Here is a 24,441-nt window from a genome sequence, read left to right on the forward strand (position 1 = left end):
ATATATTGCTGACCCAACTGTTAGCTTACATTCCTAACAACTGGGCAATGCAGTTGTGACGTATCACACTTTACAACTATATATTGCTTAGTGATGGCAATGAGAGAAAAGAAGACTAATGTCTGTGTTATTTATATGTTTCTCTATTAGAATTAATAACGTACTTCCTATTTTGGATTCTGTCCTAGTGGTTTTTATGGGTAGTTCAAAGTATCCAGATGAGAATGGATTTGATGCCTTTCTGAAGAAACACGGTGGGAGTGACAACGCATCAACAGACTGCGAACGAACGATCTTCCAGTTTGATGTACAGAGAAAGTATTTCAAGGAAGCTCTTGATAGGTAACTCAGCTGCAAAATGTAGTGAAACGACACTACATTTCAGTTAAAGTATTTAATATTAACTATTTTAAGCTTAGTCCACTACACTGGTTTACTTTTTCTTAAAGTTTTTAAGTAAACTGGGGGGGGGGAGTAAATTTAAAAAGTATTTTAACGATGAGATGTTTTGAGAATACACGGATCTGTAAATAAATAGAGAAGTTATTGCTTCAGAAGCTTACAAGAATTATCTTAGCAAGACAGATTTTTAAAATGCGTAAGCAGTTCTGTGGTGGAGCAGAGATGGGCAACTTAAAAGAAAAGGGAGCTATAAATATCAGGGCAGTGACACAAAAGTATTTACATTAACTAGAAAGAGTGCTTCGGGAGGGGGAGGTTTTTTTTACTAATTCATGCAAATTTAGGATTACGCTACATCTTTCGTGCACATTTAATTTCAAAATGGTAAGATCTGTGCCACTGATTTTTAGCAGTGAGGTTGAGAGGAATCTTAGGAGAAAAAGGGGTTTTGAAGCCATGACTTGACTGCCTATAAGATAGGAAGACAGTTGTTCCGCAGAGTGGAATCTTGTGGGTCATTCAATATCAAATTCTATAGAGAAGATAATTAATTGTAAACATTAAAATGAGAATTTTAAATAGAACTCCCAATGCCTGGGGCTTTTGTTAGAAAAAAGCTGGGATGGTTACACAGTTGGGACAATTCATACTGAAGAATAAAATTTTTTGAGATTTCTTAAGGTTTGCATAGAATTCGGGGGGGGGGGGAGATTAACCATGTCGAGCGGTCGAGGTCATATGACCTTTTGAAAACACTTTCTTATTATTGATCTTAATTGTACTTCAGACTCAGAATTTCTATTTGCAATGATTTTCTGCTTCAGGTGGGCACAGTTTTTCATCCACCCTTTAATGATTCGGGATGCAATTGATCGGGAAGTTGAAGCTGTGGATAGCGGTAAGCATTCTCAGTTATCTTTCAATTTCATATATTGTACTTTAAAATCTATCTTGCTTCACCTGCAAATGGTAGTAGCGTCCCTCCATCAACACGGGGATGCTCTTACTAACTGAAGAACAGGTAGTTTCAGGTTATAATGGCAGTGGGAAACAAAAATTCCATTGCTAAATAGTGAGGTTGTTAAAGTGCAACATTACATGACTGCTTAACTTAGCGACAGCAGTCCTGGTAGTCCCAGTTACTCTTGTAACTTATTGAGGGTCATTAAGTGGGAAGTGGCAGATGTCTCAGGCAAGCAGAAGGGTAGGTTGCCAATTTGGTTACTACTGGTTTGGGCATGTGCTTGCGCTCCTGCGCAATACTTCTGTGCATGCTCAGAAGCGGGTGGGTGGAGTCTCTTGTCCCCGCTACTACCGGTTTGGCCAATCCGGGCCGAACCGGCAGCAACCCATCTCTGATTGGCAGGTATGGAGAGTGGGTGGTGGCAAGGAGTATCGAGAGCAGGTGCTCTGGAGCCTGTGTAAGGGCTGAAGAGGGGTGGAGTGGGGAGCTGTTAACACACACTTCAAAGTGCAGGTGGGCAAAAAAGTGGCCGGAGTGATTTCCAGATTCCTACTGGCTTCCCCATTCACTTAGTTTGTGGGAAACTGGCTGGGAACATCAGTCATATTCTTATAGCCAGGGCTGCTATTGTAGGCTAGGATTATCTTGAATCTGAAAGCCTTATTTTTTTTAAAAAAAAAAACCCAGAATATCAACTTGCAAGGCCCTCTGATGCAAACAGAAGAGAGATGTTATTCGGCAGTCTCGCCAAATCTGGTCATCCTATGAAGAAGTTTTTCTGGGGTAAGTGTACCTGTTTTGACTGTCGGTATTGAGTTGATTTCAGATCTAAGAGCCTTTGCTATTGAATCCAGTAGCATCTACCAGTGAAATAGACCCATCCTTCTCCATTTGTTTCTAATTAAATTTGGAATCTGCAGAGGTCAAGAGGGCAATTCAGAGCAGATTTGGGAGTGCATGGGCAACTGTGAACAAGAAGAAAGAAATATGTGATGGGTTGAAGCCTGCCAGATTTAATGTATATATTTATGAATAGTACAGAAATTAATCTGTATGGTAATCAAATAATATTTTGAGTTCTGTTTTTAATTATGCCTTGATCCGTGTAGCCAGGAATGGTTTAGCATAACTAATGTTACAATGCCGAGTTTGTAAAACAGACGAATTAAATTCTTGCTGCTGCATGTTGGAGGAGAAAATCAAATATATATTTGTAGCAAATATAGTTTACTTTAGTGGAATCAAACATTTTTACTGATTTGATTGATTCATTCATTTCAATATGATTTGATTTTGGCATTGCCCAACTCCAAACTGACTCTAGGAAGCTTTAAGTATCTTGTAATTAGTAAATTATTTTACAGAATTAAACAGGGATATCTGGAAAAAGGGAAGAAGGAGCTGTTGGGAAAATACACATAACATAAGTATATGTTGGTTGCTAGAGCCCATTCAGCTGGGAGTGAGGTTAAGTTTCACTTTATAACCTTCTCCAGAGCAATTGCATTACTGGACAAAAGCAACAAGGTGTGTTGGCAAGGGAAAATTTTAGTATGCAAAGGATGAATCGACTAGATCTGGAGGTTCATTAGCATTACATTCATTAGCAAAGAAATCAATATAAGGAGTACAAAAATGAAATACAAAATACTGAATTCGTTTAATATAAGTGACACGGCACACACAACATGACTAATATAGTGTGATATTGTGAGGTAATAATAACACAAATTACTTTAAACCCTATATACTAGTGAGACTTTCTTGTCTTCTCTCATGTTGATCCTCTTTGAATGCTCTCTTATAAGGGCTTCTCTGTTTGCATTCTTCAGCATTTGTTTCAGCTAGTTAAGATAAGGATTTAGGAAGACATCAAGAAGGGCTACAGATGCAGAAGGAAGGAAAATAAAACCTATTGGAAGAAAAAATGATAGGACTCTTCTTGTTATTTGCCAATTTCTTTCTGGCAGATGGTGCAGAATGGTGTGATCTGGCTAAATGAGGCTCAGATAACACCTCAAACTATACAAAATAAAAGTAATTCTGTGATAACAGAGACTTTACTCAGAACTTTTTACTATGACAGCTTTGCTTTTTGTGATAACGTGAATACATTGCCACTTTCATTTGAAAATTAATCTGTAGAATCCTTACAAGAACTGGTGACAGCCACTATGTTTGGTGGCGTGAAAATGTGATTAAATAAATTCATAATGGGCAAGTCTATTGAGGGCTATTTGTCTTTAACAGTTCAATACTATTTTGAGGAGACCATGCCTCTGGATACCTGTTACAGTGAAATATGGCTCATATTTTTGAGCCCCAAAGAAATATCTCTGGCTGGCCACAGTAAAAAACAAAACATTAAACTAATATAGTCCTTGGTATGATCCAGCAGCATTTATACTCCCATGAGTTTAAATCCAAGTTGTTATGTATTATTTTGTGCCTGCAGAGGAAAAGAGCGTTCGTCCTTTGGATGAGTATAAAAGTTTCAAGCAGAGATTCCATAACTGCAACCAGTTCTTCATTCTGTAAACTTCATTTACAGGTAATGCAGATACCCTGAAACATGAGCCAAAAGAAAATGGGATTGATACCTATACAAGGCTGAGGGAATTCTGGCAGCGATATTATTCAGCGCACTATATGACTTTAGTTGTGCAGTCAAAAGGTAAGCACTCTTCATTTGAAATTACAGAACATTCCCTTTGCTACTAAGTAGTGACTCACTGGATAATTACAGATTAGATCTGGTATCCCCACAGGAGGAGGTAGTTTTAAAAATCCTGTATATGTTGTTGCTTCAGTTATGTGGAGCAGTTCCACAGGAAATTCCAAGAAAATTCAGCCTGTGGGCTTTGTAATATTGGCACCTCTGCATTGGCTGCTTGAACAACAGATTCTCACCTTTCTCGTCTTTTCCTGATGTGCTGCTTGTTTTCCCTGTTATGTACCACCACTTTTTTTTCCCCTTCCTCAATAGAAATCTTGGATACTCTGGAAAAATGGGTGACTGAAATCTTCTCAGAGATCCCAAATAAGTAAGATACATTTTCCTATTGTGTGTAATAAGCAGGGTATTAAATTGGGTGCACCCTTCTCCAACATGATATTAGAGATTTGATTTACTGAGCCCTGGTCTTTAGTTTCTCATCCTTTCCTCTGCACTTGCCAGCTGCTGATTTATATTCTTTTTCTTTTGCAAACTGCCTAAAGTTAATAGTAAGGAGAAAGCAAGAATCCGATTTAGTCAGACTTTTCAGATTTCCACATATAACTGAAATGAGTTGGAGAAGGACACTTGTACAATATATAGGAAAATTCTGTTCACATATTTATCAATTTATTTAGAAAAAATATACGATTGCCTGATTCATAGTGGCTGTGGATAGCTTACAGAAATAAAATCCCAAATACAAAGCCCAGTAACCCCTCTCTCCAAGTGTCAGCAACCAAACCAACCAATTTAAGCCCTTTTGAAAGGGTGTCAGGGTGGGGGCCAGTCTTATTTCCCCAAGTATGATGTTCCATAGGGAGGGAGCCACAATGGAGAAGGTAGACCTCCTTAAGAGAGGCGACCCATTACTCTGCCTGCCTCCTCTGGAGGATCAGGTAAATGTAGCTGGAAGAATACGGTCCTTCGAATAACCTGTCCCCAGGTATGCAAGCAGGGCTTTAAAAGTGAGAACCGATACCTTGAATTTGACCCAGAAGCAGATCTGCAATCAATGCAGCTCCCACAATATATTGTAAAGATTAGATTCTTTTTTTTATTCAAGGATAAAGATTGGATGGGCATCTTGGCCAAGCATGCATACATTTCTTGTTGCAATAAATATCTGAGGGAGATGGGCGGTTAGCAAATAAGAAATATAAGAGAGAGAGACAGACAGACGTTTTGCTCTGCATAGTGATTTTGTTTTTACCTGTTTGTTTGCTATCTAGACCCTCTTGTCTTTTCCACATGTACAAGCTAAATTCCAAGTGCAAAACAGAATGGGACATCCCTAAAGAAATTGCACGCTATTTTTATAAATAGGAACAGGACTCTGAATCCAGAAGCCCTTGCTCATAGCTATAGGCTGTGTGTGTGTATTGCCATAGTTAGAAATATTTTCTGCTGAACAAGCGGCAACATTGATAATTCGTTACGACTAAGGATTTGATCCCTGGAATTGAATAATCCCTTAACAACCGATGTTGAGAAATATATAGGACCTGATCTCATAGAGTCATTTGATTTGTGATGGTCCTTGCTGGATTAGGAAGATGTGTGTGCGTGCATATATGTAAATATATGTGTTCTTTCTTTTCAAGTGATTTAACCAGACCAACATATGGCCATCTGACAGATCCTTTTGACACTCCAGATTTTCCTAAACTTTACAGAGGTGAGTGATGTAGCTGGGTAACTACCACAATGCTATTTACTGTGAATCCACATCTGTTTTAAAATTCCTAGCTTTAAAATGCATGCTGTTTTTTGTTTCGCATGTGGAAATGTTGAGAAATCTGGAATTATCCTGACTTTATTTATTCATAAGGAAAGTTTCTTTGTTTTTAGTGGTTCCAATCCGAAAAACTCATTCTTTAAACATCACTTGGGCTCTTCCTCCACAAGAACAGTATTACAGGTAACTCTAAATTGTTGTTCCCTCCTGCCTTTGCCCCCTCCCTCCCCACTTCCAGGGATATTCAGTGAAAATGGATTAGGTCCATTTATTAAAAGTCTAGTGTGAAATATGCAGGCTGACCATTTAATTTTGATAATTGTGTTATATAAGTTTAAATGATAGCAAGTACAGGTAATCCTTGACATACTGCATGACCACAATTGAGTTCCAAGCCTATGTTATTAAGTGGGAAATTTGTAAAATGAGTTTTGCCCCGTTTTACAACTTTTCTTGTCACATTTGTTAACTAGATGACTGCAGTTGTTAAATTAGTCATGTGGTTGTTAAGTTAATGTGGTTTCCCCATTGACTTCATTGGTCAGAAGTTTGCGAAAGGGGATCACATGACCCCAGGACACTGCAACCATCATAAATGTGAATCAGTTATCAAGCATCAGAATAATAAATCATGTGACTATGGGGATACTGCCATGGTCATTCGTGTGAAAAAATGAACTTGAGTCACTTTTTTCAGTGCCGTTGTAACTTCAAGCGGTCACTAAATGAACTGTTGTAAATTGAGGACTACCTATATGTTGTTCTACTTATGGCAACTCAGGAAGGTGACCTTTGTAAAGTATTATTCCCCCAATTCCCATCATTTTGGGGCTACATTTGTTTTACAGACTTATTTTTTTATGTTTTAACTTGAATTTTTAAATTACGGTTAATGTTTTTTCACTTTGTAGGGTGAAGCCACTTCACTATATTTCTTGGCTTGTTGGACATGAAGGGAAAGGCAGCATTCTTTCATATCTTAGGAAAAAGTATGTATACAAATGAAAATTGCTGGTATTTGCCATGATAAATGATGAAAACAAGGACTCCACATTTACTAAGTTGAAAAAGTATATATACCATACATTGTTACTTATTTCTGTAGTATATACATTGTTAAGCATCCAGCTGCTTGGCGGTGGTCACGCAGGCACCACACGCTCTGCGCATGTGCTCAATTGGCCGGTCGCGTTATAAATAGCTATGGAACACGGGCAGGCAAGTGGGCCAAACGAGCCGCTGTACCGGTACAGTGGCCGCTGCTCCTGGCTACTACCTGTACAGCCATACTGGGCCATACTGCCCGGAACCCACCACTGATTCTGTCACTTTACTCAGTGACCAAGTTAAAGACAGTCATAAACTATGCTGAAGTTGAAGCAGACCCTTGCTTGAAAACCTTAAGCAGAACACTTTAGAAGGCTCATGTAAAGTAGTGCCACTTCATTACATGAATCACCAGGATTCTATCCCCTGGCATGATGCTTTCAGGATAGCATCTCAGCACAGGAAAAAAAACATGAGGCATTCCACTTTAACTCCTCCAACAAGAAGGTGTTGAAGTAGCTTCACCAAACTTTTACAAAAGACCACTAGAAAGCAACAAGCCAAACCAATTAGAGTGAAGCTTCTGATGCAGTGCCAAGAGATCAGATTCTGTTCTGTGGAATTAAATAAAGGAAGGCCTCTCCATCCCATTTTCAAGGCTTCCCTTAGGCTTGTCTTTACTTGTCAAAGAAGCAAAGAATTGCAGACAGTAAAACTGGTATTAGCCTAAATGACAACACCCAGATAAGGGATCTAAAGGCATTTGGGAAGTCCGCCACATCTAGAATATTGAGTGTTGGGAATGCTTGTGTGAAAAAGCTTCACAGTAGGACTGGGACAAATTTTCATTCACAAAATAGCAGTAGCCAACCAAAAGACAAGCCAGTGATGTTAAAAAAAAAAAACACTGCCTGAGAAAATAAAATCAAAATAAACACAGAATTGAGTCTCCAATTGTAGATAAAATAGTTGCCTCTTAAATCAGAAAGAAATGTTTTTTGAAAAGCACATGGCACAAAGAAAATCTCCAAACTAAGCACAATACACTGAGTCTAGCCCAAATTATATTCTCATTTGCTTGAACCTGGGGTGGGAAACTATGGCAACTTTACAACCGGTGGACTTTAACCCAGAATTCCTGAGCCAGCTATACTGGCTCTGGAATTCTGGGAATTGAAGTCACCAGTCATAAAGATGCCATAGTTGCCCGCCTCTGGCTTAAACCAAGCCAGATAGGCAAATAGGATCAAAATAGCTAAATTCAGCGGAGTAAAACAGAAATACCCACCCACCCAGGGCACAGGCAATACCACTTCCTTACATATATTACATTTTTCAAGCCTAAGCCAAGAGCACTGCCTCTGAGGGAAGTTCATTTGTTGAATATTTTTAGATTTTCCTCCAGCAGCACAGATAATCAGAGTTACAAATCATTGGTGGTACATTGGAAACCTATATTAATTTTTTAAATAATTTGCACTTCTTAATTTTTGTAAGAGTATGGTAAATGTTTTTTCCAGATTCTGGGCACTTGCATTGTATGGAGGAAATGGTGAGACCGGATTTGAGCAAAACTCAACCTACTCTGTCTTCAGTATTTGTGTGACCCTGACTGATGAAGGTTACAAGCATTTCTATGAGGTAAATTTGAATTGCAGTTTTGAGTGGTTATTCAGCTTATTCATAAGTTTATTCAGCTTATTCAGATATCCTTAACTTGAAAATTTCGAACCTTTCCTTCTTCAGGTTGCTCATGTTGTATTCCAGTACTTGAAAATGTTGCAGCAAGCAGGACCTGAGCAAAGGTAATGAAATCTCTGTTTGATTTTAGTCAAGAAAAGTTAGTGTTGTTTGTGTTTTTCCTTCTTTTTTCTGTGTTTTGCATATTTGAGTTGACATAGTAAATAACTGTTAAAATTATATGGAGAAATGGGAAATTCAGAGGAGTGAAAATACTTCTTTTCAAAGATACTATTCCTCTCTCCAACCCACTGTTCTCTAGTTCACTCACTGACTGTGTTGGTTAAAGATGAATATAATTCAAAAACCTGAACAGCAGAAGATTAGAAAAAAATGTCAGTTGGTCTTACCTGAACTGCATGTCTAGAAGCGGTCGTGGGAGGAGTCACATGTGGGTATTAACACGGCCCATTTGCCCGGAAACTGAGGTAAATTTGAGGCCACTCCCTCTGCTTCCTCCTCATGACTCCCCTGATTAACCGACGGTCCAGTCCAAGAAGAGCCTGGGAAGGAAGGAAACAAGAACAAAGGACAACAACTCCCTCCCCCAGGCCTGACTGACCAACAACTAATCTCCCTCACGCCCCTCATGTGCAGAAGTGCACCAGCGGGTGGGAAGTGACTCCTCCCATGACTGCTTCTAGACATGCAGTTCAGGTAAGACCAACTGACAGTCTCCGAAGCGAGGCGTTGGAGGAGTCACATGCGGGACATACCAAAGCTAGATGTCCATGAGAGGGAATCATTGGGCCTGAGCCCCACGAGTGTCCAGCACTCTCTGGAGAACCCTCCTACCAAATGATGCTTCCGCAGAGGCAGAGGCATCCAGCCGGTAATGCCTAATGAAGGGAGAGAACGAAGCTCAAGTGGCCGCCTTGCAGATGTCCTCTGCCTGGGATATCTGGGCGAGAATACCTTGGCTGTTGGAAGTACTGCTCAGGGGGTCAATAGGAGGACCTCATGGAGGTCCCATGAGAAGATTTTCATCTAGAGGCTTGAAATTGATGCTGCATGCCTGATGAGATGCCCTGAGCAATGGCATGAGCAATCACATTCTGAAAACCCTCAGAAAGCTCTGGATAAGCAGGCGAGAGGCTGGGTGGCTCAGCAGATTGAGGAGCCAAGCGTGGCCTGGAAGAAACCATTGACCTGCGGCCAAAGGGGTCTCCCCAGTGTCCTGAAGACTGGGCTGGAGACAGAGGCGGGGATAGTGGGCTAACTCCCCTCGCAGATCCGCGTGGGGAACCTGGAGAACCCAGTTGGACCTCTGGCAGACGTAAAGGCCGAAGAGGAGAACATGACTTGGATGGGGAAGGGCTGACCTCCCTAAGCCTCCTGCTCTGCTCTGGTAATGCGGGGCTCCTTGCTAGGTGCTCTCTTGCTAGCGGATTTAGAGGTGGCCTTCTTCGATGTAGACCTCCCCCTCGATACAGGGGTAGTTTCACGGGAGGCCCCTTCACCTGGTTCCGAATCCCCTGGTGATCTAGGGGTAGCTGTCCCCCCACACACCTCGCAGCCTCCACTATTGCTTCTACTTACAGTTGCTGCCTTCCCACCTCCTCTCTCTCTCCCGACCGGAACGGCTTCTGCGTGCAGTCCGAAGCTCCTTCAGACTGGTGCTATCCGCTGCCAAGCCGCTGATCCGCGGCCCGAAGAAGCCGGCAAACCGCCAATCAAAGGGTCCTCCCTTTGGCGGAGCACAGGCCCGAAGAAATCATTTTCTTATCCTGGCGGTGCTCCTGGGCACCTGTGGTGGCTGGAAACAAACACACCAATCGCCGCACCCCTCCACATGCGTCCCAAGATGGCCACCATCCAAAATGGCGACCACCAACCACCCGGCCCAATGCCAAGCCGGCTCCAACCGAGCCGCTCCTTCAGGAGCCTCTGGAGCTTTTTGTGACCCCTGCGAATGGATTTAGGGGTCGTGCAGTACAGCGCCCTCCGGTGCACGGCCTGGAGCCTCCCCTTTAACCGTCCAGCGCGTTGGGGGCTCCCCTGTGGTACAACAAGCCCGGCTTGTGTGAAGGAAAAAAAGGTTAAACAGCACAGAGGCGCAAGGAGGGAGGTGGGAGGAATCACAAATGGAAAAAAACAAAGACCAAGATATAAAGCAACCAAAAACCTCTAAAACCAAATGGAGAGTCAGAAAATTACTCCTTCTGGGCCGAAGACTGAGGTTAATCTGGGGAGTCATGAGGAGGAAGCAGAGGGAGTGGTCTCAAATTTACCTTAGTCTCCGGGCAAATGGGCCGTGTTAATACCCACATATGACTCCTCCCACGCCTCGCTTCGGAGACTGGCTGAATACAGTAATTACGGTACTTACAAACATGCTTTGTAAATAACTTTTTCTTAAATACACCATTCTTGAGAATAAAAATATTAACAAACAATTATTTTACACAGGTAAGTTATCCATTACCTGTCTAAAATCAATTGAAAGTTGTTTCATAATAGATGCATAGGAAAAGCGTATTTTCTAAATTTGGAAGTGGGAAGACAGTCACATTCTGACCTAGGAGGTTCTGAGACGGGGGTATCAAACATGTCGTCATGGCAATGTCACGTGACAGCCCTGCTCTAAGGGTAGGAGGCATATTTGGGTCCTTGCATTGGTCAGAACAGAGTCAGACATGTTCTACCCTTATTGATAAATGAGAAAAGCTCCCCTTTTTGGCATGGCTGCTGAGTATTTGAAAGTTTGTGTATGCTTTTACTCTGAAACCTTTATTTCAGCAAATATATATTCTTAACAAAAATATATTGAAGATACACTGCTTTCATCCACAGAATATGGGAAGAGATCCAGAAGATTGAAGCTAATGAATTCCATTATCAAGAACAGGTATTGAGATGATCAGATTTATGTCATGCAAAACATTAACACTCTTCTTCTGAATATTTGGTTTTGGGATATCGACTCCTGTCTCATTACATATTTTAATTTTTTAAATTTCCCTTTTTGGTTTTCAACTCAAATGAACGCTTAACCTTCCATCACCCCTAAACATACGCTCTTTCATTCAGATGCTTGTTATCATTTCTAAGAATTGTTGGGTTTTTTTAAAAAAAATATTTCTACGCTTCCACAAATGTTGGGTTCTTCTATTGATGCTGTCTGACGTACAGCAGGTAAACACAGAAATGACATAACTGATCAGAATGTTAGTGGTTTGAATTACATTTTGCTGAAATGTCTTAAGAATTTGGAGTTCATCTCCCTGGTAACTAAATCTGGTTCTTCATTCAAAGCAACCGTGTGGTCTGCATTCATCTCCAAGTTAGCTTACATGGAAAAAAAATATTCAAAGGACCATATCATGAAGCAAAATGATTTGTTTTTTCAGACTGATCCAGTTGAATATGTAGAAAGTCTTTGTGAAAATATGCAGCTCTTTCCAAAGGAGGATATTTTGACAGGAGACCAACTTCTCTTTGAATATAATCCAGAGGTAGGTGAAAAATGTTAAAGCTCTTGCTTAATATGTAAGATAACTCTGACCTTGGACGATAGGAAAATATTTTTACCATGAGTTCCTGTTTTAGAAGATAAACGTTATTACTTCAAGATTTACCATTCATTTCAAAGGGAAGTCAAATAAAGATCTGGAATTTTGTGTCACAGAGGGAAGTTTTAATGGAATTTTTTTTTTTTTTTTTTGCAGATAATTGCTAAAGCACTTAACCAACTGATTCCCAGTCAAGCCAATCTTATTTTATTATCTGCCTCCCATGAAGGCCAGTGTCCCCTAAAGGAGAAATGGTTTGGGACACAATACAGTGTTGAAGGTACAAGAATAGTCCATCTGTCTAAATTTCAGGGACTAAAATTGACGGTATAAAAAACTTTGATTCGGTTTGATTTCATATAAACTGTGATGTAATTGTATTTTTTTATTTATGGATTTCTGGCTTTCTCCTCTAGTTTATTTTGTTGTCTTTCTCTTGTCTTTGATCATAGCAATACAAATTAGAGGCGATTCAAAAAGAAAAATTACTGGAAACTATCCCAACAAGCCTTACACTAATTCACTTTCACCATCCACAAATGATTTTTAACATTGAAAATTATAGTTAAACCATAGTTTAATGCAACAGGAAACAGAATGCATTTACCTAATTCCTATCTCACAGTGAGTCATAATAAGGTTGTTGATAGTTGGAATTTTTCTAACCTTTTGTTGATGAGACAGTCATTCATACAAAATATTTATTGGACTAAGCAAAATTTTGTAGACTGTTAAATTAAGAGCTTGCAGTCAGAATGGCTATGTTAATTCATTGCAGTAATCCTCAGAGAAGATACTCTATGGCTCATCATGATTTGACCGTTAAAACAAATTCATATTAACAAATTTTAGACAGGGTAGAAATAGATTGGATACAAATTTATACAGTGCATGGTTAGATTGGACCCTTTTAATCAAAATGACTTAAATTAGCTGTAACTGCTTAATTCCTGATCCATCCAGTGGAATTTATGTCGTAATTAATTAAATAATTAATTAAAGAATGTTCAGGTTTATGCGCTGTGTATAAATTCAGCTCAATGCATGTTTCAGTGCCCTCCATTATCTCTGGATCTTATCTATGCATATCACTGAAACTAGGTTTATTATTTGTGGTTTGACCAAACTATTTGTAATATTCATATTTACAGATGTTGATCAACACTGGAGTGACATATGGGCCAGTGACTTCAAATTAAATCCTGACTTACACCTGCCAGAAGAAAATAGATACATTGGTGAGTAACGTATGAATTCCTCCTAAATAGTCTAAACTATAATCATTCTGTGTATGCTATTATTATTTTGCCATTTTAAAAGAAAGGTGTCTGTAAGTAACAGAACAGAGTTATTCTGTTAGATTTCTGCCATTTTGGCCCCATAAGAATTAGGGAAAATTAGGGGAATCTGTAATGTTTGTTGTCACAGAAACATTTGTGCCATTTGGTTGCTTAATTACAATCAGGTTTAAGCATTTTATTTTGTTACATAGTACTTGTTTGTTGATGTGAAATAACAACCTCATCTTTCATCATTGTAGCAACTGATTTTGCATTGAAGGATCCTGACTGCCCTCAGACAGAATATCCAGTCAACATAATGAGTTCCCAGCAAGGTTATTTGTGGTACAAGAAGGATGACAAATTCAAAATCCCTAAAGGTAACTATTTTGTGGTGTCTTTGAATAAAACTTCTAATGAACCTCTACCTATGGCTTAGACAGCACTTATTCCTTTTGATTTCTCATATGGCAGCTTTTGTTTTACTCCAGATATATCTCTAGGCAATGTTGTCTGGCATTAAACCCATATCAATGTTTCACTTTGGATATGTGTCACTTCTATTGAGTTGCACTATCAACTTGGCATGGAGTGGGCTTTAGAATTTAAATGTATGAAAGGGCATTTAAAAATAATATTACAAATACATTTCCTAACATAAAATGGGTTTTCTATTTTTAACAAATCCTCACTTTTTAGCCTTTACCTTTCATCCATGAAACCACCTATAATCGAGAACCATCTGATGGAAATTTTACCTCAAGCAATACATTGATATATAACTTATTACTTAAGACAAAACCAGTGGTTTCTATTCCATTTCTGTGTTACAGTTTCTAAAATGAAGACAACACAACCTGAACTGTCATTTCAACATTGTCTTTTGGTTTGAGATACTTTCTTGACTCTAACAACTCTACTCTTTATGTTGATACTAGAATGTCAAGCTCAGTATTTGATCACTGATTTGTGGACCACCATACAGATAGTCTTCGACTTAGAACCACAGTTGAGCCCCGAATTTCCATTGTTAAGCAAGGCAGTTGTTAAATGAGCTTTGCTCCATTTTGCAGCCTTTTTTTGCCACATGGATCATGCAATTATTAAGTGAATTGTGTGGTTGTTGAGTAATTTGGCTTCCCCCCATTGACTTTGATTGTCAAACGCCAGCTGGGCAGGTTACATGACCCTGGGACAGTGCAGTTGTCACAAATACATGTCATTTGCCAAGCATCCAAATTTATGACCATAGGGATGCCCCATTGGTTGTGAAAATCAGTCATAAGTCGCTTATTTTAGTGCCATTGTAACTTCCAACAGTCACTAAAAATTGTAAGTTGAGAACTACCTATATACACATCCTTCTGTTTGCTAGATGTGCTGTCTCAATCTTCCTACTGGATAGAGCACCTTCCCCCCTCCTCAACATTAAAACAAAAGACTCCAAGGATCTTTCTAAATGTCCACTTAGGATTTTTAATACAGCTTTGTCAGAGTCCCCTATCTCTTCTTTATTTTTTCTAGCTCCTATTTCCTGGAAAGGCTTTCATTCTTAACATCCAGTGGCCAGAGAGCCCTCACATTAGGGAGGCCAGAGTGTTAAATGGTGCGTTTTATGTGCAATAATTTTCCTTGATGAATGATATGGCTGTGAGCATGAACATGTAGCCTGTAGGACTGGAAAGACTTTAGAAAAGACAGTGAATCTACCATAATCAACATAGATATCAACCTGCTCTTTTTATAGAGGAATCCTAATCTAAGGTCTAGAAGAGATACATAGACTTGATTAAAATTCTGTGTTGTGTGCCACTGCTCATTATAGCTTTTTTCCCCCCAGCTTATATCCGTTTCCATCTGATCTCACCACTGATCCAGCAATCTGCCGAGAAGTAAGATTTATAGGTTTTGGTCTAATCCTTGATTTGTTTTATTGTTTTGCTGTAAAAAATATTTTAAATGAGCTTTAAGTTAGGGAGTGAGTGTTAGGATAGCAAGTACTGATAGTTGATAGTAGGAGCTCTCGTGGCTGTTATGCATTTTATAGCTGAATGCAATATGTAGTAAAGCACCAATTGGTGCAACATTGCAGAATTGGGAGACTCTTAATTAAAGGGCCCATGACATAAAATATTAACTTCTTTGCATTCAAAAGAACAGGATTTATTATATTGAAAGCAACTTCAAATCACAAACAGCAAGCATTTTAGTGATTTTTATACTTCAAATGATCCAAATCCAAGTATGACAGGAGTGTCATATCCGCAATGTAACCTTTCAAATGATGCCTAAAACAAACGTTGACCGTACTTGGTTGATGCATTCTATAATTCTGCTTCTGAAAATATGTTGGTTTTTGTCATAAAACCTTTGCTGTTTTTGAAGGAATGTGTAATTCCAAAACGTTTCCCAAAGAAACATTCTCAAATTCTTACCTTTGTCTCCCCTTGTCTCAACTTAATGTGGTCAGTGTGGTCCTCTTCGATACTTTTGTGAACATCCTTGCACACAACCTTGCCGAACCTGCATATGAAGCTGATGTTGCTCAGTTGGAATATAAGCTGGTAGCCGGAGAACATGGATTGATCATTCGTGTGAAAGGCTTCAACCATAAGCTACCTGTAAGTTTGGATCTATTCGGGCCTTGAATTCTTTCTGAAATGTCCTTTTTGAGAAGGGTCAAACAATGAATTAGTTTATTGTTGTTGTTGTTGTAGTTGCTGTTTCAGCTCATCGTTGACCACTTAGCTGATTTCAGTTTTACTCCAGAGGTTTTTGAGATGATAACTGAGCAGTTGAAGAAGACTTACTTCAACATCCTTATCAAGCCAGAAACTCTGGCCAAGTAAGTGTCTGGAGTATATGAACCAGGATGATTTCAGTCATTGCGCTATGCAAGAATGTTTCTTTGTTTTTGGTTCATTGTCTAATCCATCTTTAGTTTAGTAACTGGAATTTCTAATTCATGGCTTCTGGCTTAACGGAACAAACGCTGCTGAAATTGGGCAGTAAAAAGTGACGTTTATCATTGAAAACTGATCCCTGATTCCATCCCCTTAGAAACACAAAAAGGTCCAGAAATGTTGGCCACATCCATTCCGGTGAACTATTTTGGTACATTGGGTAACAATTGATAATAAGAACAAGATAGGGATGAAATATTGCATGTTCATAAAACGAGGATTGAGACTCGTAATACTTAGGAGAATAATTGGGAGGTGCAATTGATTACTGCAATAAACTGTTTGAGTGCTCAATTTACCTTGAGTGACTGCTGTGTTGGTCTAGAAAACATCAGATAAGAAAATACACTTTCTTGTGCAAGATTTATTAAACTTTTCAGTATATAAAAATTGTACCCAGAACTAGAGGACTAAATTGCAGTTCAAGAAACAAGACTGGGTCTTGTTTGGGTGTATTTTATGAGTAGATGGTCTTTTATAAGCAGATTACTTTGAAATTTTCCTATATTTCTCCTTACCCTTCATTTCTAGAAACAGATTTGATCTCCCACCCCTTTATGCCCTATATGTTGGAAAATGATTTTCTTCTTTTAATTATTCCTATCTCCAAATTGTTTAAAAATCACATATTTAGTTATACTCAGTTGTGTGGGGAGGGAGGTGTCCGTAAAAGACAAATGCATGTGGAATTCAAATATATGTAATGTACAGAATGTTTATGTAAAAAGTATGTAAATTAAACACACGTTCACACATTTTCCCCTGATTATGGAGTGGATTTTGTACTTGGAACGATGTAGTTTGGGTAAATGCAGATGCATTTACTTTTAGATCCAAATGTAGCTTATAGGCGATGCTGTTAAAACCAACATACCAGTAAACATGTAATGATCAGTTTTTCTCCTGTGGCACAGAGATATACGTCTCTTAATCCTGGAACATTGTCGGTGGTCTATGACAGACAAATATGAGGCCCTTATGAAGGGGCTCTCAGTAGATTCTCTGCTGTTGTTTGTGAAGGCTTTCAAATCTCAGCTCTTTGCAGAGGGCCTTGTCCAGGGAAACTTCACAAGCTCCGTGAGTATTGCAACAGCTTAACTTGCATCTACAGTATAAACCAGCGATGGCGAACCTTTTTTGGCTCGCGTGCCATAAGTGGGGGGAGCGCAGGGGGGTAGTGTGCGGGTGTGCCGCACCCATAATGCAATGTGTGACCTCCCCAGTGCGCATGCGCGCACTACAGGCGCGACCCCCCCATTTTTTGCATGTTTTTTTTGCCCTCCCCAGGCTCCAGAGGCTTTATAGGAGCCTGGGGAGGGTGAAAACACCCCCCCCCCAGAAGCCCTCCGGAGGCGTCAGGGACTTTCAGGACGCTTCCCTGAAGCCTCCGGAGCAGTCAAAACGAACCTCCGAGCAAACAGGAAGAGCACTTTGAAGGCTTGAGGGACCTTCAGGACACTTCCCTGAAGCCTCCGGAGCAGTCAAAACGAACCTCCGAGCCAACTGGAAGTGACTTCCGGTTTGCTCGGAGGGTAGTTTTGAGCACTTCGAAGGCTTGAGGGACCTTCAGGACGCTTCCCTGAAGCCTCCGGAGCAGTCAAAACGACCCTCCGAGCAAACCGGAAGTCCGTTCCCAAACTTCCGGTTTGCCTGTAGGGGCGTTTTTTTGCCCTCCGGAGGCTTCAGGGAAGCTCATGAAGCCTCCGGAGGGCCTCCGGGGGGCGGGGGAGGCTCTTTTCGCCCTTCCCAGGCTCCTATAAAGGCTCTGGAGCCTGGGGAGGGCGAAAAATGGCTTTAAAAAAGGGGTGAACTCAGCTGGCCTGACAAATGGCTCTGCGTGCCACCTGTGGCATGCATGCCATAGGTTCGCCATCACTGGTATAAACTATCTTGTCATCTGTGATTTTCCTTGCTTAACCCTTAACTGTGACATCATGTGATAGAAATATCTGGCTGTTCTGACTTTCATGCCAATTTTATCTGATTTTCTGCTTTAGTAACAAATCTTGTAAAACAGATCCTATTAAAAAACTATTTTCAATATAAATCAAATAAGTAAATATTAACTCAGAATATGGTGAGAAAAGCACTTTTCTGTGCAAGTAATGAAAAATAGTGGAATATAACACATCTAATCCTAGGCACTAATATTACTTGTTTCTGCACTGTTTTACAATTGGGTCATATTCCAAAGGCATTTATGTAAGGTTTTTTTTCCCCCAACTACGGAGAGAATGTGATTTGGGCAATAGGCAGAGTTAGCCTGCAATACTGCATTCTAACCACCATGCCACCACATTGCTCCTATGTAGATAATATAGTAATGCCACTGTTACTGTTGTTTTATTTCTCCACGATTGGTGGAGACAGCAGTCACGTAGGGTTCACTCTGTCCAGTAACCAATAAGGCTGAGTCTACAGATTATAAAGCCTTCCTCCTTGCTGCTCTTCCCCAGTTTTTAGACTCAGCCAGTTCTGGGCTAGACATGTAGTTGTATTTCTATGATTATATTGTTCTTTCTTACTAATTGGCTATTTCTAAAACTTTTATATTTCAACCCCTGCCATTCTTAAGATCTCGCAGGCAAGGGGAGTGCTTATGTTAAGCAAGGAGCCTTGTCCCTCACCGCGGAGCTAGCCACGCGGCTGGGACAGCCGTTTTAAAGCGACGGAGGCTTCTTTCCTTTCAGCGATCGTCGGAGGCTTGTATTAGGCAGTGGAGTGGCTCCCGACGCTTCACTGTTACTGTTGTTTTATTTCTAGTCACACTGTTAACATCTCTCTTTTCTTCCAGGAATCAAAAGAATTTTTGAATTATGTTATCGAGTAGGTATATTTATCTTTATATTGAGAATTACAAAGTTTATAATAGCTGCCAACATTTGAGTTTGAGTGTTAGAAACTGGGGCTATTATTCAATTTAAATCAATTGAATTAAGAAATATTTGAATTATAGTCAATTGATCAGTAACCTATGCATTCTAATTTGCACATACATATAAAAGAGTAATTATACTGTTAAATGAAACACTGTTTTAACAAGCACTATTCTTAAAATGGCTTTATCTAACTTCGGGGGTTCCTAGGCTGTGCAAATCTTTTAACAATTTTAGTTCAACACTTTTCTCTAACATAGATTTGCTTTTCTTTAAAAGAAGTGAAAGGTGTTTTGTAAAACAAGGTTATCTTACATTTTGAAAAAGGTGACCAATTCATTTAACTAATTACATATTTCCTTCCTCTGCAGTTTTTCGTTGCTAGAATGTGCTTTTACTCCTCTGTTTAACTGAGTTAATAATAAAAGAGCAAGTTGCAACTGACGTTTTAATTTTTCAACTCTTTCTAGGAAATTGCACTTCCTGCCTCTAGTGCATCGATGTCCAGTTCAGTTCCGAGTGATGGATTTACCATGTGCCCATCTATTGTGCAAAGTGAAGACACTTAATAAAGGGGATGCCAATTCCGAAGTGACAGTCTACTATCAGGTCTTATGATATAAAAAATGGGAGCATTAACTGTTGTGTGATTTATTTGTTGCTTAGTGCGTTTCATGCATAACTTCAACTTCATAGTATAGAGGGACTATTAGCCATATGGCTTCCTATAAATATATGGGTATTTTCTTTTCAGATGAATGTTGTAATTTTTATAGGAGGAGCTGTATTTGTGTTGTTTTTCTCTCTGTCTGCATTGAGATCCTTCTCCTCCATCCCCCTTCAAATTTTCCCTACATCTTAGCTGAGTTCCTCTGGTGTGCTATGCCATGTCATTTATTTAATTTTGGCTTATCATTTTAAATAAAACCCAAACTATAATTCACTCAGACAATGTTAGCTTGTAGCAATACATTTTCCTGTCTTGCTTCTAACTGAAATCACCTATCCTGGCCATCTTTAAATTTGTTTATTTTCAACCAATCATAAAAATAGAGAAAAGTAGCCATAAAGAAACCTAGGCTGATTTTTTTTCTCTGTAAAACTCTCTTTCCCTGATGGGAATGTTCATAAATGAGATTTTCCCACCATCATCTGATGTGATATACAGAGCAGAAAATACTCTCTTGTTCGGTGGCTTGACGAACCCATACGCAGACACATAATACACATCATTTTTCATACAAAAGTTATGTATTTCTTACAAAGACATCAGTAATTCAAGAGCCATTTCAAAAACTTTACAGTTGGAAGAACAATCACACAGAGAGATATCTGAAGCTTGGTATTGTACATTACTATTATTTCATAATTTCTAGAATATTTAGGGAAGTTGTGGTTTCAATCATACCAAACCTTTAACATACATTTTCAGTATTGCTAGTTTTGGAATGTTTCAAGCAGTCTTCCACACTACATGCTGTTTAATTAGGTTCAAATGATGGCTGGAAGGCCGGAGTAGCATTTTATTAATGATTTGTTGAATACTGCACCATTCAGTGCCTTTTGAAAGGTTATTGTAATTGCAGAACAAAATTTGACTTTCTTCATTATTGCCTTTTTGTTTCTTTTATCAGTCTGGAGCCAGGAATTTAAGAGAATATTCTCTCATGGAATTGCTTGTGGTAAGCTTGGATTACTTTGTAAAAACAGAACTACATAAATCTTTTTACACGGGGAATTAACTTTCTTTCTTGTATCTTGGACATACAGAGACTTCTCTGCCCACAGTATTCTATGTGGATTTAGCCTTTATTTACCGTATTTTTCGGATTATAAGGCGCAGCAAGGTTTTGAAGAGGAAATTTTTTAGAAAAGTTTTTGTACTCTGCAAATTTCCCCAAAATGGTCCGTTTTTCTCGAAAATGGGCCCATATTTTTAAAAGGGCACGAATAGCCCTTAGGAGCCTTGGAGAGTGCTCCGGGGGGGGGGGGAGCAAGAAACATCCTGTTTTTCGTGAAAATGGGCTCATTTTTTGTCAAAAAAAAGGACATGGATAGCCTTTAGGAAGCTTAGAAAGTGATGCTGGGGGCCGGGGGGAGGCAAAAAACGGGCCGTTTTTTGCTCATTTCTGCCCTTCCCAGCCCCCAGGAGCTCTCTGAAAGCCTTCTAAAAGCTATGCATGGCCATTTTGGTGAAGGGTCGGGGCATCAGAAGGCAGAAAATGCTGTATTTAGTGTATAAGACACACCCAGATTTTCAGCCTCTTTTTTGTGGGAAAAAGGTGCGCCTTATATCCGAAAAATACAGTATATCAGTTATGATTTAATCTCAATAAGCCGGTTAAAGTGGTATTTAATTAATTATAGCATGTTTTAAATTGCTTCCTTATTAAAAATGTCAGAGATATACCAGGTATATTGAATTGAAATACTATTGAATTTCAGATGTATATGGAAGAGCCTTGTTTTGATTTTCTTCGAACCAAGCAAACCTTAGGGTAAGGTTCTATTTACTGCCATATTGGAAAAGAGAAAATCTGTATATTGAATTAATGTTGATTGAATTAACCTATTTTGATGTATGCAAGATGATAGCTGGTGGTTTGCTTTTCTTCAGTTAATCCAGTACTAGTTTTCTTCTATTCCAGAAGTTTCCACTAAGCCCTCAAGAGTTGCAACCCCCCTCCAAAGTGTATAGCATTTTTAATCATGAGTCTGCTCCCTGTAATCTTTTAACTGAAAACATCTTTGACCAATACTTGAGCATTAATTAATCTAGCAAAATTGCCAAAAAATATTGAGTTTTGTTTTTTTAGCAAAAATTGCTCCCTCAAAAAAAAACCCAAACACCTTCTCCACTAATCGTTGAAACAGCTTGAGGTTCCTATGCAAAATAATTTTCAGTTGACAGATGTTCAGGTACAATACCAAGAGCTATTCTTAGCATATATCATACCACTATTTAAATGGAAGTAGCTGAGTTGTCAGCTTTCTTGCAGTTTAAGAGCAAATTTGTGCAATTTCTTTCTCTTTTCATTTTTAGATATCATGTCTATGCAACTTGTAGGAATACATCTGGGATCCTTGGATTCTCTGTTACTGTAGCCACACAGGCAACCAAATACAAGTGGGTAGGATATTTGAGAATTTCACTTAGCCCTGTAAACTCAAAAGGTTTTTCAAACTGCATATTTTATGATAAATATCCTCAGAGTTAGAAGTTTTTTAAAAAACTTTTTTCATGGGTGTATGGAGTTGCTTGAATTGTGAGAAGGGCAACAGATAAATTTGATTGTGCATATACATCACTGTGCAACCAACTACACACACACATTTTCACCACTATCACTTGCTATATGTGAGGGTGTTAAACAAATTTAATCCTTGAAAAAGCAAAGTTAATGACTGAGCAACAAAAAACAGCATGATTTAAACTAATGTAATTCTTGGGTGTTTGGGTGGTATAAATTACTGAAAAGTGTCATGAGAACAGAGCCAACGACTTAAGCTTAAATTAAAAAAAAAATGCTTTGAAATATTGCAATAAGATGTTAGCAGAAGACATCAGCGGGGTACAAAATACCCTCCTGTTGTTCCCATTTGGCTTTCACTTGATTTGCCCTTCATGCAGATGTAGTCAGTTTCACCTTGCTGTTTCTCAATACTTAATAGTAGAAAATTCAAGAACATGGAATTGAACTAAATGCATAATATTAGACACAATACACATTTGTGATTTAATTCTCAGTTCTGAAGTAGTGGATAAGAAGATAGAAGAATTTTTTTTGTGCTTTGAAGAAAAACTCAAAAATATAACTGAAGAATCCTTCAAAACTCAGGTAATTGCCATTACCTCCTCTTTTATTACTTTTCTTGAAATCTTTTCCAATAAACGCTTGATCAACAGTTTTGGTTGTCCACCAAAACAATAAAATAGTTTTTTCTGGTGCTTGTTCAAAGTTTATGAAGTCCAGAATAGCATAAGGGCAGTACTGGAGTTATGCTATCACAATCCTATGGGACCCGAAGAAGAAATGAAAATTTATTATTCACCATTTAAATATGCAGGAGCACTTTTATTTGATTAATTCAAAAGGTCTATTACCAACTATTTATAGATCTAAAAGTAGAATCTGAACTCAGTTATACTTCAACTGTAAATAGGCCTATCGCTTATTTCGGGGGTCAAAAGAAACGTCTTATTTTCGGGGAAACATGGTAGTAGAAACAGAAGAGCTAGATCGTATAATTGGTCTCATTGGATCACGTATACTTAATTGGTAAAAGCTCAGAGGATTAAAACACTACCTTTCAAAATACTAGTCGAATCTGTAATAGGGATGCTTTAATACTATTTTGAAAAAATTGATGTCTTCTTCTCTTCACTAGGTGACAGCTCTCATTAAATTAAAAGAATGTGAAGATTCTCATCTTGGTGAAGAAGTGGATAGGAACTGGACAGAAGTAGTGACTCAGCAATATCTATTTGACAGACTAGTTCGGGAGGTAATTCTTAAAAATATTCCCATGTGGGTCAGATTTTAAAATCTTGGTATGCTCTTTCCATATTTAGTTCTAAAACTAGCATAAGGAGGCAGTTAAGGAGCCATTTGGTCCAATAGTTAGGGCACCAGGCTAGAAACTGGGAGATCATGATTTCAAGTCCTGCCTTAACCATGAAAGGTGGCTGAGCGACTTTGGGCCAGTCACTCTTTTTCAGCTCATCTTACCTCACAGAGTTGTTGTGAGAAAAACAGAAGGAAAGTGTGTTGGATACATTCGCTGCCTTGAGTTATTTATAAAAATAATAAAGGCAGAATACAAATAAATGCGTTCAATTAAGTCAGGATTGAGAACTGCGTACAGAGTCTCTCTCTTCTATGTACAGAGTCCTCAACTTACAATCACAATTGAGACCAGAACTTACATTGCTATGTGGCATAGTTGTTAAGTGAGCTGCATCAAATGTTATCACCTTTTTTGCCATGGTCTTTAAGCAAATCATGCGGTTGTTAAGCAAATACAGCTTCCCCACTGACTTTTGCTTATTGGAAGCTGGTTGGGAAGGCTGCAGATGATGATCACATGACCCCTGGGGTGCTGTAACCATTGCAAATATATGTCGGTTGCCAAGCACCCTAAATTTGATCATATGACCATAGGGATGTAGCAACACTGAGCACCAGTTTTAAGTCACTTTTTT

At 39.0% G+C, this 24,441-nt stretch overlaps 1 protein-coding gene across 1 annotated transcript in view; it reads left to right on the forward strand.

The window, feature by feature from the left end:
- The window catches only part of NRDC (nardilysin convertase), a 32,397-nt gene that overhangs the window by 6,554 nt on the left and 1,402 nt on the right, over positions 1 to 24,441 (forward strand). Inside the window, exons 4-29 of the mRNA XM_081946735.1 lie at positions 189 to 342; positions 1,227 to 1,300; positions 2,054 to 2,149; positions 3,918 to 4,040; positions 4,353 to 4,410; positions 5,687 to 5,760; positions 5,934 to 6,003; positions 6,732 to 6,809; positions 8,388 to 8,508; positions 8,614 to 8,672; positions 11,401 to 11,455; positions 11,958 to 12,062; positions 12,276 to 12,399; positions 13,271 to 13,357; positions 13,660 to 13,779; positions 15,240 to 15,291; positions 15,870 to 16,020; positions 16,117 to 16,244; positions 17,277 to 17,439; positions 19,157 to 19,188; positions 19,709 to 19,847; positions 20,873 to 20,920; positions 21,684 to 21,736; positions 22,282 to 22,365; positions 22,987 to 23,077; positions 23,628 to 23,744. Coding sequence (XP_081802861.1) covers positions 189 to 342; positions 1,227 to 1,300; positions 2,054 to 2,149; positions 3,918 to 4,040; positions 4,353 to 4,410; positions 5,687 to 5,760; positions 5,934 to 6,003; positions 6,732 to 6,809; positions 8,388 to 8,508; positions 8,614 to 8,672; positions 11,401 to 11,455; positions 11,958 to 12,062; positions 12,276 to 12,399; positions 13,271 to 13,357; positions 13,660 to 13,779; positions 15,240 to 15,291; positions 15,870 to 16,020; positions 16,117 to 16,244; positions 17,277 to 17,439; positions 19,157 to 19,188; positions 19,709 to 19,847; positions 20,873 to 20,920; positions 21,684 to 21,736; positions 22,282 to 22,365; positions 22,987 to 23,077; positions 23,628 to 23,744 — 2,456 coding nt within the window. The remainder of the gene's footprint in view (positions 1 to 188; positions 343 to 1,226; positions 1,301 to 2,053; positions 2,150 to 3,917; positions 4,041 to 4,352; positions 4,411 to 5,686; positions 5,761 to 5,933; positions 6,004 to 6,731; positions 6,810 to 8,387; positions 8,509 to 8,613; positions 8,673 to 11,400; positions 11,456 to 11,957; positions 12,063 to 12,275; positions 12,400 to 13,270; positions 13,358 to 13,659; positions 13,780 to 15,239; positions 15,292 to 15,869; positions 16,021 to 16,116; positions 16,245 to 17,276; positions 17,440 to 19,156; positions 19,189 to 19,708; positions 19,848 to 20,872; positions 20,921 to 21,683; positions 21,737 to 22,281; positions 22,366 to 22,986; positions 23,078 to 23,627; positions 23,745 to 24,441) is intronic.

The sequence above is a fragment of the Natrix helvetica genome (assembly GCF_964273705.1).
Source record: "Natrix helvetica genome assembly, chromosome: 3".
NCBI classification, from domain to species: Eukaryota; Metazoa; Chordata; class Lepidosauria; order Squamata; family Natricidae; genus Natrix; species Natrix helvetica.